Raw genomic sequence first — 17,586 nt, 5'->3', positions numbered from 1 at the left:
TTCAGATGAAATTTCCCAAAGTACAGCACCTCATTAAAATACCGGTATGTGATAATCTATGAAGTCTTTATAGAAAATGTTGTTGAATATGCTGACACCTTCAATTTAATAATGAACCTGACATGAGAATATTACATTTTTTTCTGTAAGATATGAATGCACTATCTTAGCTTCACAAGGAAAGGTACTTGAGGGCTATAACATAACTTTGGCAGTGTTGTAATATAGCTTGTTTATCTGTAGATAGTAGACAGATTAGACCCTCTCCTCACTTGATCCAGGGCAGCAACTTTGGCAAAATTGCCAGGATGTTACAATGTAGGTTAAAAGGCATTCCCTGCCCCCAGGATTCATGCTACAGTAATGTTGCCTTTTTCTTAATTCATCTAGCTGAGATTTGCATTGATATCAATAAAAATAACTTTTTAAGCTCAGCGGCTCTCCGTTTTGAACACTTATGCTAAGAACGTGTAGTTTGAAAACTTGCAACTTTTAGTGGCCTTAGCTGTGCCCATAAAAATGTACATGAACTTAATTCTATGCTTTTCATTCTGTGGAACTACTACACTGATTATAAAATGTGTTTTCTTGTGCCAGTGAGGTCATTTATATAGTCCATACACCAAATCTCAACAATCTATAGCATGGTTCGTCCATTGAGCTATTCCTGTTTATGCAGGAGAGCATAATTAAGAGAGCATAATCTTAAATTCTAGATCCAAATGCTTCTCCTGTAGTAGGTTTCATCAACCTTGGCCCTCCAGATGTTTTAAGACTACAATTCCCATCATCCCTGACCACTGGTCCTGCTAGCTAGGGATCATAGGAGTTGTAGACTAAAAACTTCTGGAGGGCTGAGGTTGAGGAAGCCTGTTCTATAGTCTATGAGCGCTTGGGAACTCTTCTTTTGTTGTGCAGCTAGGATTCTGAAAAACTACAAAATAGATGGGCGACCTGAAGCTCAGCAGTTAGCAACGTGAATTCCTGTGTAAAAGAAATAAGTACATATTGCATGTTAGTTATGCCCATTAGAGTCTTAATGTTCAATGCCATCATAATTTCTTAGAGTTAAATAAGATTTCCTGAGAAAATGTATATCTTAAAAGGCTCTTCAAAGTAATTTGATTCCTTTGTGAGTGCATTTCTCACTCTGCCTTATTGTTGCCATTACTTGCCATTTCTTTCAAAGTGAAAAGCAGATGACATAATTATTCCAAAAGGAACTCTTTTCTTAGCGTAAATTGGCTTGCATTAAGTTACTGCATTCACCAGCCCAAATTAATGGTCTCTGTATAGTAGCTCTCAGACTTTCTGGGGCAATATTTTTATTTTGTCCTTTGCTAATAGATGATAGGGCCCATCATAAAATATGAGGTAGCTATGCTAATCCATACTAAATGCTTTTAAAAAGTGAGTTTTGTTAGTCCAGCGTTTGTTCACCAGCATTTTAGCATTAGTATTAATCACACATTGTTTGCATTTTAACATTGTGGACTATGGTCACATTGAATTATAGTTCTGCTCCCTTTTTAGTTTTATAAACATATCAGAAAAAGTGATGAGATGGTTTCAAAATCTTACAAGGAGAACAGATTTTTTGTCATCTAAATTTCATTGTATACCAGCACAATATCTTACTCTTAGGTCTCTAAGATCATTCACTCCTCCAATCATTTGTGTGCCAGTTTTTCTGTAATTGGTAACTGTTGTTTCTCATCACTCCCATTAAGAAGTCTGGAACTCTAAGCTGCAACTAAACATAGGAAGCTGTCAGACAGCAATCCCAGGCAGACCTGGAAATGCTAGGGATCGAACATGGGACTCAGGGGCGTAAGGAGATGCCGCGACACCTGGGGCAGCAAATTGCCATGCACCTGGGGGCGCACCGTTGCTACGTAACGACGCATCCAGCGCGTGCGCAGTCAGCACGGGGTCACGGTGACGTCACTAGATCTAGTCACGCGCTAGATCCAGCGCTTGCGCAGTCCGATTGGGGTGCCGCTGGCCTGCTCCACAGAGCACTGCTTGTGCACGGCGACCCATTAAGGGGTGCCTCCGAGCATGTGCGGAACACCGTGGAGCTGCCGCACGCCAGCAGCACCCCGGATGGACTGCGCATTTGCGGGCGGAGGCAAGGGGCGGGCCAGGGAGGCCAAGTGCCTGTCACCCCCCCAGGGCATCGCTCGGGGCGGACCGCCCACCACCCCCGCTTGCTCCGCCCCTGATGGGACTTCTGTGTACAAAACAGGTGTTCTGCCACTGAGTTTTCCTGGGAGCTGAAGGATTCACTCTCGGGAGGGAAATGTAAAGGGAGCATGTTCTGCTGCTCTTTAGAGATCAACCTCATGTACACTGGGTCTTACTGGCCATGAGCAAATATGGTTTATTTTATTGCCTCTAAATGTTAACACTATACCAAAATTTAAAGCAAGGATCATAACCAATTTTCTCTCATTTTTGCAGCAATTATTCAACTGTCAAGCTCTCCGTAAACTGAGTATCCCAGACAATGACCTTTCAAGCCTGCCAACCAGCATTGCTAGTTTAGTGAATCTCAAAGAACTTGACATCAGTAAAAATGGTAAGGAAAAATGTCTGTCCATTCCTTTTCATTTATCATAGAATCAGAAACTTAAACCAATGGAAAGGCTGAAGTAAGAGCTACCTTTACCATGCTTATTTATAAAGTAATTTATCAGCCACCTTTTGCTCACAGCCCACTCAAGGCAGCTTATGGAGCATACAAACATTATAATAAAAGACTTAAAATAGCAGCAGCACGAGCAAGCCTTTTAAAAAATAGAGCAGTAATAACAAGTAAAGCAACAATGTAAAATTTCTTCAGATAATGAAAAGCTGTTCATCTTAAAATACCTCTCTAACAACCAAGGTCTTGTTTAGAAGAAAGCTACCTGATATGAATGAGTTTCTATAATCCACTTAAAGGTTTACTGTATAGCATTGGGGCCAAATTGGGCAGTTGCGTAATGTGGGAGTCACCATTTTAGATTAACTGAAGCTTGCTGAGTCATGTGAACCAGCACCATGTACATGGAGGGCAGTGTGTGTATCAATAGTGGGATGGATTGATAATGAATGCATACACACATCTATGTCTATTTCTAATTATAATGTAAAATCAGTACATGGGGAAATGCCACACTTTTATCATTTGAAAAAACCAGGGTTTGAGATGGAAAGAATGCAAAAAATATTAATTTCTTTTCAGACCCTTTTTATCATGTGTTGTTTTTGACAGCATTAAAAGCATTGCCCTGAAGAATAGTTTATTCCTAATATTATTATTAGAATTTCTTACTCACCTTTCACCATTAGGTCCGGGTTACAGCAATATAAAAATACAGGTATTAAAATCAGCAGTGATCGGAAGTACGGTATATGCCTGTTGGTTTAAACCAGCTAGAGTTTGTGCCTGAGCTGGAATCTTTGGTTAGCTTAAATAATTCTCCTCAATGCTGCCCAACAAACATTTTGCATTACAGTGAGACAAATAATGAGCGGTAACCAAGGTTTGTTCTTGAGTTTGTCTGGACAAGACACTTAGGATAGCACACAACGTAAAGTTATGACTTAGTTCATAGCACCCAGCAGCAGGAAAATTAGGGGAGTAACACAGAAGCCATGATCTTGTTCTTGAAACATCCATGCTCATGTGTTTTGCGTTATGTGTGAAAGGTTAAAAAAAAAGGTAAAGGACCCCTGGACAGCAAAGTCCAGTCAAAGGCGACTGTGGGGTTGCGACACTCATCTCGCTTTCAGGCCAAGGGAGCCGGTGTTTGTCCACAACAGCTTTCCGGGTCATGTGGCCAGCATGACTAAACTGCTTCTGGTGCAATGGAACACCGAGACAGAAGCCCCAGAGCACATGGAAACGCCGTTTACCTTCCCACTGCAGCTGTACCTATTTGTCTGCTTGCACTGGCATGCTTTCGAAATGCAAGGTTGGCAGGAGCTGGGACAGAGCAACGGGAGCTCACTCTGTCGTGCAGATACAAACCGCTGACCTTCTGATCAGCAAGCCCAAGAGGTTCAGTGGTTTAGACCACAGTGCCACCTGCTCCCTCCAGAGAAACAAGCACTCTGACCTTTATACCATCCAGAAGGAGAGGAAATATTTCCTCCAGTCGTTGAAGTGTGGGGTTTTTTGGGGGGGAGGGAGGGAGAGAAATGAGAACATCTGTAAGCACTAACCAGTTTATGAAATGTCCTTGCCTATATATCCTTGCTGATATATCCAGTATTTAAGATGCCAGGAAACAATGTTTTGTTCCCTACAAAATGTTAATTGCAGAATTCTATATCTTTTCTAGAATTATAAAACATAGCTACCATAATGCTTCATATGCTTACTTTAGAACATGACTGTACTTTTTTCCACCTCACAATATGTATAATATATGAAACTTGTGAGGAACTTTTAGGCGCTTCCATGCTCAGTGCTTTGCTGCAGAATCGGACCAGTTCTGCAATGGCCATCAGGCACGATTGCTGTCCAGGAAGAAGGAAGAACTGTGTGCTGTGTAGACTTTAGCTTAATATAGTCTTCAAAATAGGACTTGACTAAAGCTAAGCAATTTCTAAGTGCCCAGGGGAGTTTCATGAGCAGAACAAAACCTCAAAGGGATATATTCTGACACCAAAGCACATAATTGATTCTCTTTAATTTTCGCTGCTACCTATTTGGGAACTCTGCTTGTCTAATGGTGTCAGAATAGAAGTGTTACATAATGCAGAGGATGTATCATTACAATGAACATTATGTTATGTTCAGTCCACCTTTAGGGCTGCAGCTATTTTTATTTTTGTAAAATCGTCTCTCTTCTGCAACAATCAATGCTTGCTTTATTTTAGAGCCAGTTTAATTTAAACTTTCTCAGCTTATTTCACTTGCCAGTGTCTCATCACTGCATTGGGCTTACTTGCGCCTCTAGTGGACAATGGCACCAGTAGCTTTTAAAGGAAATAGGCTGGCCCCTCTTCATTATTATTTTTTGCTCCATGTTTGCTTAATCTTTTTTTTCATCCATCAATACAGAGATGGCTCCATGCATACCCAAACCTCTCAGTTCACAGTTTTATATCCATTCACCTTGACAGAACCAGTTGATGATGAATGGAGTAAAGGGTCAGTAAAGAACCTCAACCAGACAAGATGTTTCAAGATGCTCACTACATGCCACTGTTACACTGTGCCCTAGCCACTCTAGGCTTGTTTTCAAAATCAGCAGAAAACAGACACTGTGCAAACCCTTCCTGCCACTGTAGACCCTCAGCCAACTTGTCCCCACTCCAGTGGTTATCAAAAAAGTCACTAAATTGGAGTGGAATGCTCCCATGCAATTCAGGAAGTCAGCACAGCTTTGCCAATAAGCATTACACACTGGATACAGATTTCATGGACCTCTTAAAGACCCTATCAATGGACAAACCAGAACCTGTTACCAAAGGATGGAGATGCTTAGTTAAATGATACTGCTGACAGGTGACTGGATTCTGCCCTTAGGCCTATTCATGATGCAATAGCACTATCCATGCATCTTCTGCAGCATCTACGTTTGTTAAACCATCTCATGTAATGGGTGAAGAATCTTCTTACTACTCCATAACAGGATCCTGCATGCATCCGCAACACCTTACTGAAGATATCTAGGATGGCAGCATTCATGGCAGAAGCCACCATGAATGCACTACAGTTTTCAGCATGCTCCATGGCAGGAAGTGTTGTAGCATGCAAAGCGTTATGGCTTTAGCAGTGGGAAGCAGGTGCTGCTTTCAAAGTCAACCTCTCCACAGCATCTTTCCTTTAACCAGTGCCCCCCCCAAGAACCCCAGAAACTGCCAATGATGTAATCCATGACCAAGTGGGGGGTTATCACCTATAAGCACTAATACTTTTTTAATTCATGCAACAGCAGATCAATGGATCCTGAATACCATCTGCTATGGTTACTGCATAGAATTCAGCAGTCGCCCTCAAACTTGGTTCATCCCATCACCCCTCTCTGCCTCACCTCCAGTTGCCAGATTGTGAGAGACTGTGTCTAGCAGTTACACATGTATCATGAACCCACACACATGTCTAAGCACTCACATGTATTCATACACACAATGAAAGTTCTGATATATTTTGCTAGAGTTATAAGGTACACCAGTTTATGAATATGTGCTTGCCCACTCTCATTTTGTCCATCTTTCAAATCAAGGGTTTGGAAGAACTCTTAATTTCCTAGTGAGAAAATGGCTAAAACTGGCTATCCTGTTTGCTTCCCCCTCTGTGTTTTGCTTAATAAAAGGTGAAAGAAAGACTGTGATCATAGTAAGTGATTAATTGAACCTGACTATCTCTTTGTCTGCCTCCTGTACCACCATTATCTTGAAAGCATCCATTCAGAATGTTAAGTAGATTTTAATGGTAGCTAGATTTACATGTACAGTCTTTACAGGGTGTGATATATTTTCAGGGCACTTGAGATCAGGCTGGTACCAGGGTCAAGCAAGGTTCATGATGGAGAACCTCATATCATATTTTAGGTATTTCAATTTTACAGTTATGACATGATAAACCATAGAAATAAGCTCAGATTCACACACCTGTTCACACAACATCTCATCAACATGGTAGCAATAGAACCGGTACTGCCCAAGAACACTCATTAGGCATTTACTTGATCATGTTTGTAGTTCCCCCAAAAGACCACAAAGTCTGGAGGGCAATTCTCAGTCTGAAATATCTCTCTACTGCTGGGTGATCTACAAAAAATTCTAAATGGAATCCTTAGCCTCCTTCAAGCAACCCCTTCATCTCAACAACTTCATGACATCCATAGACTTACAGGATGCAAACCTGCATGTTCCTTTTTATCCAAAGTACCAGGAATGTCTTCTATTCTCCATTGGCCCACACCATTACCAATTAAAGAACCCTCCCGTTCAGATTGGCCTCATCTCCAGGAGTCTCCACAAAGGTAATGGTTGCACTGGTGTCTCACCTCTGCCTCCAGGGCTGCCACATCTACTCATATTTAGACAACCTCCACCTTCTACAGATTTTTTTACAGCAGCTGAATTTGGGTCTGCTATTGGTTGATGGCTGAAACGTATTTTATAAAAGACAATAGTGAAGGTTAGTCCATGAGGACAAGTGGGCAGTGCCCCACTAACCTTTCTCAGCCCACCTCTGCCTTCTTATGTCCATTCAGTCCATGGGTTGATATTGGCTGTCAGCTTTCTCCTCTTGCCTCTTGGTGTTGCCCATTATAGAACTTTTTCCTAGCTAGCCACTCCCCGCTGCACTCAGGATCACTTCAAGGAATCATGAAAAGATCCCCGCTGGATTGGGACTCACATCTATAACAGGGAAAGGGCTTGCTCAGCATCAAGGCAGCAGCAGCAAAACAAAAAAACATTTTATTCCAATATTGATGTTGGTGCTGCGATGGATTGCTCATGGGTGCCGCCATTTTAGTGCAGCAGCTGTTTTGAACACAAGCCATAGGAGCGGAGACAAGAGCACCATCTGGTTACATCCGGCCAGCCTTCAGCCATATTTCTGATAATTGCCAACATGAAGCCAGTTTGTCAGCTTTGACTTGTTTGTATCTGCCCGTCATTACACCTCTGTGCTGCACTTTTAATATGAACGCTACAGAAATCCAGCATGTGAAGCTCTCATGACAAAGACTTGTAAACAGGGGCATTTAGTAGAAGAGTTTGAGGGGAAAGACTCACAATGTATGTAGGATCAAGAGACATGGACTGTGAGGGAGCCACTGCAGTGACCTGTAACACTGGTGCCATGTTGGTCTTCTTGCCTGATAATGTGCAAGATACACCTGCAGCAAGAGTAATATGGTTGCTTTACCTGAAGAGAAGGTGGGGAGAAGGTGGTGCTATATATTCAAGCTGTCCTGTGTACCTAAAGGTGTTTGCTAGCAGATTTTAAAAGAAAATGCTAGAAAAGTTTGTTCCTTTTCAAAGACAAGGAGTCCTTGAATAAGGGCGGTCTTCTAGTCCTTGGGTGATAAATTCAGCTTTGATACTTTGTTTTTCTGTGTCATTGCTTGGTGACTTCCTTTGCATTTTATCCACCTCTCAGATGATTTACTCTGCATTTCATTTTCAGAATAAACATCCACAGGCTATAACCTTGACATGCGTAATAAAAAAATTAACATAAGTAAGTTCCAGTGATGAGTCATGGGCTAAGAAGAAAGACAATATTAATACAAGTACAAGCAAAGGCAGTGGCACCCGCCAGAGCACTCTGCTTCCTTTACTAACATCTAAACAACAGCAGGGATCTTTCTGTTATTGGCACATAACTTGCAGTTGTAGGTAGTTATGTATTAACACCAGCTGATCCTGTAACATTGCAGTGTGCTTTCAATTAGCTCTCTCCTTCATTTTTCAATCATGTATTGCTTTTTCAGTCCTCATTCAGCTTCTTATGGCCAAGAAGGCCACAGTCTTGCAACCACCCAGTCAAGAGCTGTTTGACTGAAGTTCCTTGGCTTATTAGACTTTAGAAAGTTTCTACATTATTACATTATTAAATAATCTAGCTAAATTCTAGTTTAAGGCTATTTATTAATTGCTGGGTAAAATGGATGCTGTTTAGGGTGTGTTACTGGTTAATAGCATGTCCCTGTATTCCCACAGCAGAGGTTTTGGTACTGACTGTTTGTGGTAGTGCATAGGGTTGCCAGACTCAATAGAGGACAGGACTTCTGTGCCTTTAATTGCCCTGCTCTCTTTTGAGTCTGGAAACCTTAAAGAGAAACCAGCAGACCCTTTGCTTGGAAATTAAACAAAGGGTCTGCTGGTTTCCCTTTAAGGTTTCCAGACTCAAAAGAGAGCAGGGCAATTAAAGGCACAGAAGCCCTGTCCTCTATTGAGTCTGGCAACCTTAGTAGTGCAAGATGTTATATATAGGTGAAGGGGAACCTGTGACCACTCAGCCCTCACCCAGAAGAAGCAATGATGAGACATGCTTAAAACAAAACAGGAACTTTTATTTTATTCATGTTCAAAGGCATTATAGCTTAGTGGTTACTTTTGCAAGGCACAATACTTTATTTCACACAGACTTTCAATGAAGTATAAAGGATTGCATTTAGAGGAGGAAATGGTTAGATATAATCTCTCTACAGAAGTTCTTCCACTTGCTGATAGAGCTCTTTCGATCCTAGCCATAACCAAAATTTTTAAAAAGCTCAGATATAATTGCTACATTGTGTGGAATTGTGATCTGCTTAGGACTAAAATGAGAGTTTAGGTACTTTAAAGACCAATCATTTATTGTATTCCTTCCCTGATAACATACATATTTGTTCTCTTTTTAGGGATCCAAGATTTCCCAGAAAATATAAAGTGCTGTAAGTGTTTAACAATAATTGAAGCCAGTGTCAATCCTATTTCTAAGTGAGTATCTGTCAATGAAGTTAATTGTTTCCTCTTATATATGTTCAGTGGTTTGCATATTAATGTATGTAATGTAAAGTGAAGGTATATCACATGGATGGAATTGTCATTTGGTTATAATGAAGCTATGTAAGAAATTGAGTGAATTGTAAAATAGCCTTACAGCAAATTCTGCAGTGACTGCTAGGAAAAAATGTGGACACATTTTAAGAGTTTTACTGATTTGGCTTTCTATATTGTATTTTTATTTTCAGTTAGGATTTATTTCTATAAAACATACACAAACAAAATTTCAATATTATAAGTTTTTAGGGTTATTGAAGAGGGTATGAAGGCTGATAATATGAGGAAGACGATAAGCTCCCAGTTTATAAAACCCATTTTCAGCACTTTTTAGGAACATAGATAAGTTTCTTTTACCAAGTCAGACCATTGATTTATCTTGCTCAATATTTTGAGAAAGGTAAACTCTGCCTAAGGAATCCACATGAGTGTGAACCAAGAGAGACATAGCAATCCCTGGAGCTTGTAGTGGTTTAAGGAGGATTTACTTTTATTTTTAAAAGCATTTTCATGCTGCTACTCGCATACAAATCATATAAAAATCATAAAATTAAAAATCAGAGATCAACTACTACAGATAGATATTTTCTTAATTGCCTGCATGAGCTTGGAAACAGAAAAGTTATCAGCAAATGTTTAAAGATCAAAACAGAAGATGCCTGCTGAATCTCTTGCCTGTTTCCCAGGCACAGGAGCTACCCACCAAAAAAGCCTCAACCTTCCCAGGATTCAAGCACAGTTTATTAGTCCCCGTTGAGTCCACCACTGCATTCCGAGTTTTTGCTGCCTCTCCTGATTTCAGATGTTATGCAGAAATAGAGCTGTGTGTCATCAGCATAGTGACAACTTACTCCAAAATTCCTAATGACCATTCCTAATGGCTTCATATAGGTCTCATTCCCAAGTCGTGGAAGGAGGCTATTATTATCCCAAATCACAAAAATGTGTTTCTGAAATGGACTCTGAGTCCAGATTGTAATGGATCAGATAAGCAGTCTCATCCTTGAACTTGATTTCAGTGGGCATGGAAATGAGTATGTCAGCTCCAAAGCTGGCATGTTGAGAGACCTTTTCCCCTCTCTGCTATTAGAGCACCAGTGTTGGAGGAGTGAGAACTGTAAAAAGGAGGCATTCATGGGTTGGCCTGCTCCACTAGCAAATCTCTCTTTCCACACAGAGAGGGTGATCTCCAAAATCTTACAGCCCTTGGAATGCCTAGGTAGGAGCCATAGAATTGTGCCCTTCAAAACTTGAACTGATCCATGTGGTAGCATATTTGCAAGCTAGTGATGTCCATGTGGATCATAGTAAGCAAGTGCTGAAAGAGCTGCATTGGCTGCATTTTTTTCATAGATCAATTCACATTGCTGATTGTGATGGCCACCTCCCAGCCACCATGAGTCCTGTTCTGTCTGAGGGCAGGGTGTTCCCTGATAATGCAGAGTGTACCCCTCTGTTCAGTCCAGTCTCCTACTTTAAATAACAGCTGTTGCCAGACAAGGGATAAATTAATTAGCTTCCTAAATTTCCTGGGATATCTTAGGATAGCAATGTATTAAAGTTTCTAAGTGCAAGGGTGTTATAATTAAGAGAGAGTACACCATGGGTAGGCAAACTAAGGCCTGGGGGCTGGATCTGGCCCAATCGCCTTCTAAATCCAGCCCACGGATGGTCCGGGAATCACTGTGTTTTTACATGAGTAGAATGTGTGCTTTTATGTAAAATGCATCTCTGGGTTATTTGTGGGGCATAGGAATTTGTTCATTTCCCCCCCCCCCCAAGTATAGTCTGCCCCCCCTAAAGGTCTGAGGGACAGTGGACCGGCCCCCTGCTGAAAAAGTTTGCTGACCGCTGGAGTACACCATGTTTATGAAGCAGGTTCTAAAGTTTACCAAAACAGAAAGAATGAACTTTTTTGGAGGTGGAGAAGATATGCCATGCAAAAGTTACACAAACCCGCTATATTCCCTTTGGAGCAAAATAAAGCAGTTTAAAACACCATCCACTTTCCAAGGACTAAACTGTCCCCGAATTCATCTGATTTGCAGAAGAATCTTAATCTGCTTTGTATTCCTCTTTCATAGTCACAGGATGCCTGGGGTTGCCAGGGGAGGAGCATAGGAAACAATAAATGACATGACAACTTGATCATCCACTGTATGGGAAGCAGTACTAACTTGTTCTTTCCAGGGTGGGTACCAGGAGCCCCGTGAAGGTATCACGGGGTGAGTGGTTGAGTCTGGAGGAGCAATGGGAGGAGCTCAGAGAGCAGGAGTTGTATGATCCTGGAGTGAGTCACAGTAGGTTACAAGCTGCCCCCTCTGAGACTCAAAAGGTATCTGATCTCTGGAAGAACCCAGTGTTCTGGGGTTGGAGAGTTAGACCATGGGAAATGCCCAGGTAGGATAATAGAGAAGTGTCCCAGCCCTCTCTCACTCCTCAGTGGCCTGACAGCAACAGGTGATGCAGCTGACTTGTAACTTTTCTTATGTGCCGATGTGAACTACACCTTGAGAATTGACAGGGATGGAGTTGTGAACTGAAGGGGGAGAGTTTCCCTCAGGCCTAGAGCATTGGTCCTGCACGTACTTCCCATCCAGGATTGAAACTCCTTCAGCATCAGTGGAGGAGCTCATGCAGATTGTAGAGGCACAGCCCATGCTGACAGAGGATAATAAAGAGCAAAGACCACTGTGGAAAGGTGGGTCATTATTTGATGGCATGTCCTGCCCAAAGTGGTTGTCAAGACACTGGCACCGGAAAACTCCAAACCTAGCTCTTGTACAAGTCCAGGAGCTGTGACCAAAGAAGAAATGTGGACCTCCCATGGAGTCCCTGAGATGCCACTGCCACCCAAACCAGCTATCTTACCTGATGTTCTGCATCTCCTGTTGAGGGAAAGGGATATCCACTTGAGTCGTGATCAATTCAGAGCAGCCAGCGATTTTATGGACTGAGACTTTGTCAAGCAGCACAAGATACAGTTGTGGAAGCTCTACAAGCTGCTCACCATGGAGACCATTGTCCCAAGGGGGGCGGTGCGGGTGTTGGGTGTTGTCACCCATGCAATCACTTCACTTCTTTTTGGAATTGCTGGGCCACCAGAAGAACTTGAAATTTCATCTGGCAACCCTGTTGGGTTTTCTCATTGTCTTGGTGTTGACCTGGTTCCCTTTGCATGATCCATGCATCTCTCTGGGGCAGATATCACTGGCCTTCTCCTTAGACTACTGTCAGCATTGCCAAGGGGCCAGGGCTGTTCTGGACATGATAGCCCTATCACAAGACTCTGGGGGGACCTTGCCACCTCTCACAGGCAAGAAGTGCTCCGTCATTCAATTACACAAATTAAAAGAAGCTGTAACACACAACCCATAAGAATGATTATGGTCATTTATGGGTGGGGGTGGGGGTGGGGTAGGGATGGCAGCACATTTCATAGATAGAGCATAGTACTCATTCTCCATAAAATGGTATGTTCCCTTGGTAACAGTAAAAAATAATGTTTAATTCCAGAGGTTATAGAAAGTGTCATTGATATACTTTGCTTGTAATTTCAAAATTAAATCCACTACCAAAAAGCTTACACAGACAAATTAATGGGATGATGTAATATTAAATAGTTAGGTGCATAAATATCAACCTAAAAGAGCAAGATAGTGTATCACTTGCTGCAATAGATGGCAAAATGTTAGATCTAAGAAGTAGCTCAATATATTTTATCTATTCACTGTATAGCAATGAAGGTGTGAGTTAGGGTATGCATCTGCAGGGACTTACTTATATTGTTCCTATAGTAACAACAGTATGAAAGCTAAAGCTTTAACTTGTTTTTTAGGCTCCCAGATGGCTTTACGCAGCTTTTAAACCTGACCCAGCTCTACCTAAATGATGCCTTTCTGGAATTTCTTCCAGCTAATTTTGGAAGGTAAGCACAAATTGTGATGCTTCCCTTTTATGAAAAAGCATGTAGATTTTAATTTTTTGATTGAGGGAGTTGGGTGTTTTTAGCCAAGGAGGAGGAGGAGACTAAGAGGAAATATGGTAGCTCTCATCAAATATCTGAAGGACTGTCACATGGAAGATCAAGCAAGCTTGTTTTCTCCTGCTACAAGAGGGTAGGAAGTGAACCAAAGGATTCAAGTTACAAGAAAATAGATTCTGACTAAACATTACGGAGAACTTTCTGGAGGTTTTTAAACAGAGATTGGATTGCTACCTGTCATGGATGATTTAGCTGAGATTCCTACATTATAGGGGATTGGACTAGATGACCTTTGGGGTCACTTTCAGCTCTACAGTTCTATGATTCTTTGATAGTTTACAAACTATCATTCTAGTTTTTACTTTTTGATAGCTATGATATCCCTTTCTTTCTGAATTAGAAGTGCAATCATGTCTACTCAGAAGTAAATCCCATTGTATACCCTATATCAGGCATCCCCAAACTTCGGCCCTCCAGATGTTTTGGCCTACAACTCCCATGATCCCTAGCTAACAGGACCAGTGGACAGGGATGATGGGAATTGTAGTCCAAAACATCTGGAGGGGTGAAGTTTGGGGATGCCTGCCCTTTATGATTGAAGACTTACCGTAATTGGTGTTTCTTTGGGTAACCTGACTTGGAGAAAAAGATCCTACTACTAATGTAATGAGAGACTGATAGAGATGGAAGAGGGATAATTCTGAGCCTAATGACATCAGAGCTTAAACCCCCACGACTACAGGCTATACAGTAGCCTGCTGAGGCCCAGTCTTTAATCATCAACACCAGGAGTGGGGCAGTACTGCTACTTAACTGTGCAGTGAGGAGGGCAAGGTAAAGGGGGCACAGGCACACCAGTAGAGCCAGTCAGGTGTTTTTGCCAATGTGCCCATGCTAACCTGACTTTGGCTTCACCCCAGTAAGTTGCAGTGACGCCATTGTTGGGGGGCCATCACCACAGCACCACCCATACCCACTGACTGCTCCTGCTGCTACAACAGTCAATATAAAGATGGAATGAAATTTGCCAGCAAATGTATTTGAATGTGCTTTTGGACACTGAGTGTTGAAATGTGATGGGGCTTTTTTTTTCCCGGGGGTGAGAAGAAACAACAGCGTTTCCTGACTTGTAAAATAAATATATTCGAGAACAAGTAGGCAACTTGCCGCCTATTGCTTTTAAACTGTTAACATTCATTAACAATTGTTTTTGCACGTAACTGCAAACCATGGTTTGACACAATGGGAAAAAGCCCTTTTATTGCAGATTTTCCACTTTAACTCACTTCAGGTGAGATACTCAAGTACCGTTTAAATATTACAGCAAAAGTAACAAACGACAATTTGGAAGTTGCTCACACTTCTGTTTTGCTTTAATATATGGATCAACTCTGACTTATAGCATCTAATATAATTTGCTTTATCGATGTACTTTCTACATTTTTTATCTACCAGTGGAGTTATTTGATGGTGTGTTTCTAGCTTTTAGACACCTTAGTTACCTAAACTAATGTACAGGCGAAACCCAGAAAATTAGAATATCGTAGAAAAATGCATTTATTTCAGAAATGCAACTTAAAAGGTGAAACCAATATATGAGATAGATGCATGACATGCAAAGCAAGATATGTCAAGCCTTTATTTGTTGTAATTGTAATTATTTGTCGTTAGGCGGGTCAATTATAAATGGAATGTAATTAATGAAATGTAATAGCAATGTTTATTTTTCTTTAATTGTAACTATTTGTTTTATTACTGTGGAATTTCCAAAAGAAAGCATTTGTAAAATTAAAGGAAAAATAAAAAATAATAAGTTGCATTACTGAAATAAATGCACTTTTCGACGATATTCTAATTTTTTGAGTTTCACCTGTAGTAGCATTCTTTTAGCATACCACCTGGATCTTGCAGTAATAAAAATTAGACTAACGTGGAGTGGGATTTTGACATTGCCATATTATTATTTTTGTTGTTTCCTGTTCTATTTCAGGGGAGGGGTTAACCTATAAAGTCATAGAGCAGGCATCCCCAAACTTCGGCCCTCCAGATGTTTTGGACTACAATTCCCATCATCCCTGACCACTGGTCCTGTTAGCTAGGGATCATAGGAGTTGTAGGCCAAAACATCCGGAGTGCCGCAGTTTGGGGATGCCTGTCATAGAGACTTCTAAATTGTATTGGCTTGTTCGTCAGGGGGGAAATAATAACATGGTGGGAATTTGCTTGAAAGTTATATGAATGTTAAAATAATATGAGCAAACAAAAGCTTTTCCAGCTCTTCCAGATAATAATGCATTACATAGTTTTAATAGCTTTCCAAATTGTAGTTTACCGTGTTTCCCCCTTTTTAAGACACCGTCTTACAACTTTTTCCCCTCAAAAAAACACACGGTGGCTTATTTTCAGGGGGTGTCTTTTTTTTTTTTTTTAAAGTGCCGGTACAACTGGGTCCCACTGGCTCAGGACGCTTGGCGCTCTCTTCCGCGTGCATTTTCTGCCTCTTCTATTCTCACCGTTTCCCCTCCTCCCCATCCTGAGTCAAGGGCTCTCCTTCCTTGGAGGCTTCTAAGCAGAGGCTGGATGTCCACCTGCCTAGGAGACAGACGTGCACAGGGGGGGGGCTTCACTCTGTGAGGTGGATTTAAACCTCGTAGGATGCCAGAGCAGGAGGTATACACAAAGCTGCCCATCTCCCTCAGCAGCTTTAGGTGCTTCTCCTCCTGCTTCGGCTTGGCGCTCGCCGCCATGGCTTCAAAGGCAGCGGCGGCTGGGTGTGTGTGTGCGCGGAGGTATAGAGGCTGCTCCCCGGGCTCTCTCACGCTGGCCGGGGAATGGGAGGGAGGCCGGGACCTGTCCCGCTCCAAGACGCTAGTGAGGGAAGCGCGAGGGGGACGAGGCTAGGGCCTGCGCCTCTGGCGCGCGCAACCCCAACTGACGGACCGACGGAAGAAAGGGAAGGGAGGGGGAAAGAGAAGGAGGGGGAGAGGAGCGGCGTCAGCTCTCGGCAAGGAGGCCGGGGCAGCTGAATGACGAGCCAAAGAGGAACCTGCACGGCACCTTTTCTCTGTCGGGGGGGGGGGAGAGACGCGATCACAAACAGAGATAGACGGACGCGCACACAGGGGGAGAGAGAGAGAAAGATGCACGGGGGGGGGGAGAGAGAGAGACTCGCGCGCACAGAGAGAAAGAGACTGACAGCCACAGAGAGAGAGAGAGCGGTGCTGCTTCGCGCTTTGTCAGCGCTGCAGCCGCCGCCGCTTCCGAGCGCCAACCCGACCTGGCAGGCTTCCTCCTCTTGCCACGGCCGGCATTGCAGGAGCTGGGTCCTGCTGGCTTGTGCCCTTGGTGCTCCGTGCGGCACTGCTGCACGCTTTATTGGCGCTGCAGCCGCCGCCACTTTCGGGCACCGACCCAACCTGGCAGGCTTCCTCCTCCTGTTGCAGCCGCCGTGCTGGGTCCCGCTAGTTGGCTGGGGCGCTCAGTGGTCTTGCTCCGCACGTCGCGGAAGTATGGCTTATTTTCGGGGTATGACTTACATTTCTCAAAGGATTCAAAACCCTGCCATGCCTTACTTTTTGACTACGTATTAAAAAGGGGGAAACACGGTAGTTACTTTAAGTAGATCAGTTTATTTTGCTTTAGATACATAGTGAGAGCCTTAGGCTGTCAGTGATTATGTGAGAATCAACTGTGTGTGATTCACACAGGAAGCATTTGCATATTTCATATGAAATTACATTGTTTGCTCTCTAGAGGATGACAAGTGTATTTATCCTTATCAAAAATTACAAACATTGTGGGAATATATTTTACTGGGATCCTTGAGAGAGCATTAGAGAGTTTCTCCTTCTTTTTCTTGTGTCCTATAGGAGGCCTCTTTTTATCTTAATTTTCTCTTTTAATAGAATCATAGAATTATAAAGTTGGAAGAGACAATGAGGGTCAGCTAGTCCAACCCTCTACAATTCAGGAATCTCAACTAGATAATACATGACAAATGGCCATCCAAGCTCTGCTTAAAAACCTCTAAGGATGGAGAGAGTACCACCTCTCATTGGAGTCTGTTCAACTGCCCAACAGCTCTTACTGTCAGAAAG

The 17,586-nt window shown here is 42.4% G+C and overlaps 1 protein-coding gene across 5 annotated transcripts in view; it reads left to right on the top strand.

The window, feature by feature from the left end:
* The window catches only part of LRRC7 (leucine rich repeat containing 7), a 172,202-nt gene that overhangs the window by 65,890 nt on the left and 88,726 nt on the right, over nt 1-17,586 (top strand). For all 5 annotated transcript variants that reach the window (XR_015951009.1, XM_088673912.1, XM_088673915.1 and 2 more), the window contains exons 4-6: nt 2,464-2,581; nt 9,363-9,441; nt 13,343-13,432. Coding sequence is in view for 4 of the 5 variants with exons in the window: in XM_088673912.1 (XP_088530038.1) it covers nt 2,464-2,581; nt 9,363-9,441; nt 13,343-13,432 (287 nt within the window). In the remaining variant the exon portion in view is untranslated. The remainder of the gene's footprint in view (nt 1-2,463; nt 2,582-9,362; nt 9,442-13,342; nt 13,433-17,586) is intronic.

This window comes from Zootoca vivipara, chromosome 7 (genome assembly GCF_965207765.1).
Source record: "Zootoca vivipara chromosome 7, rZooViv2.hap1.1, whole genome shotgun sequence".
Lineage (NCBI taxonomy): Eukaryota > Metazoa > Chordata > Lepidosauria > Squamata > Lacertidae > Zootoca > Zootoca vivipara.
Note: the sequence above shows the minus strand (reverse complement) of the source record. Positions and strands in the feature narration are given on the sequence as shown.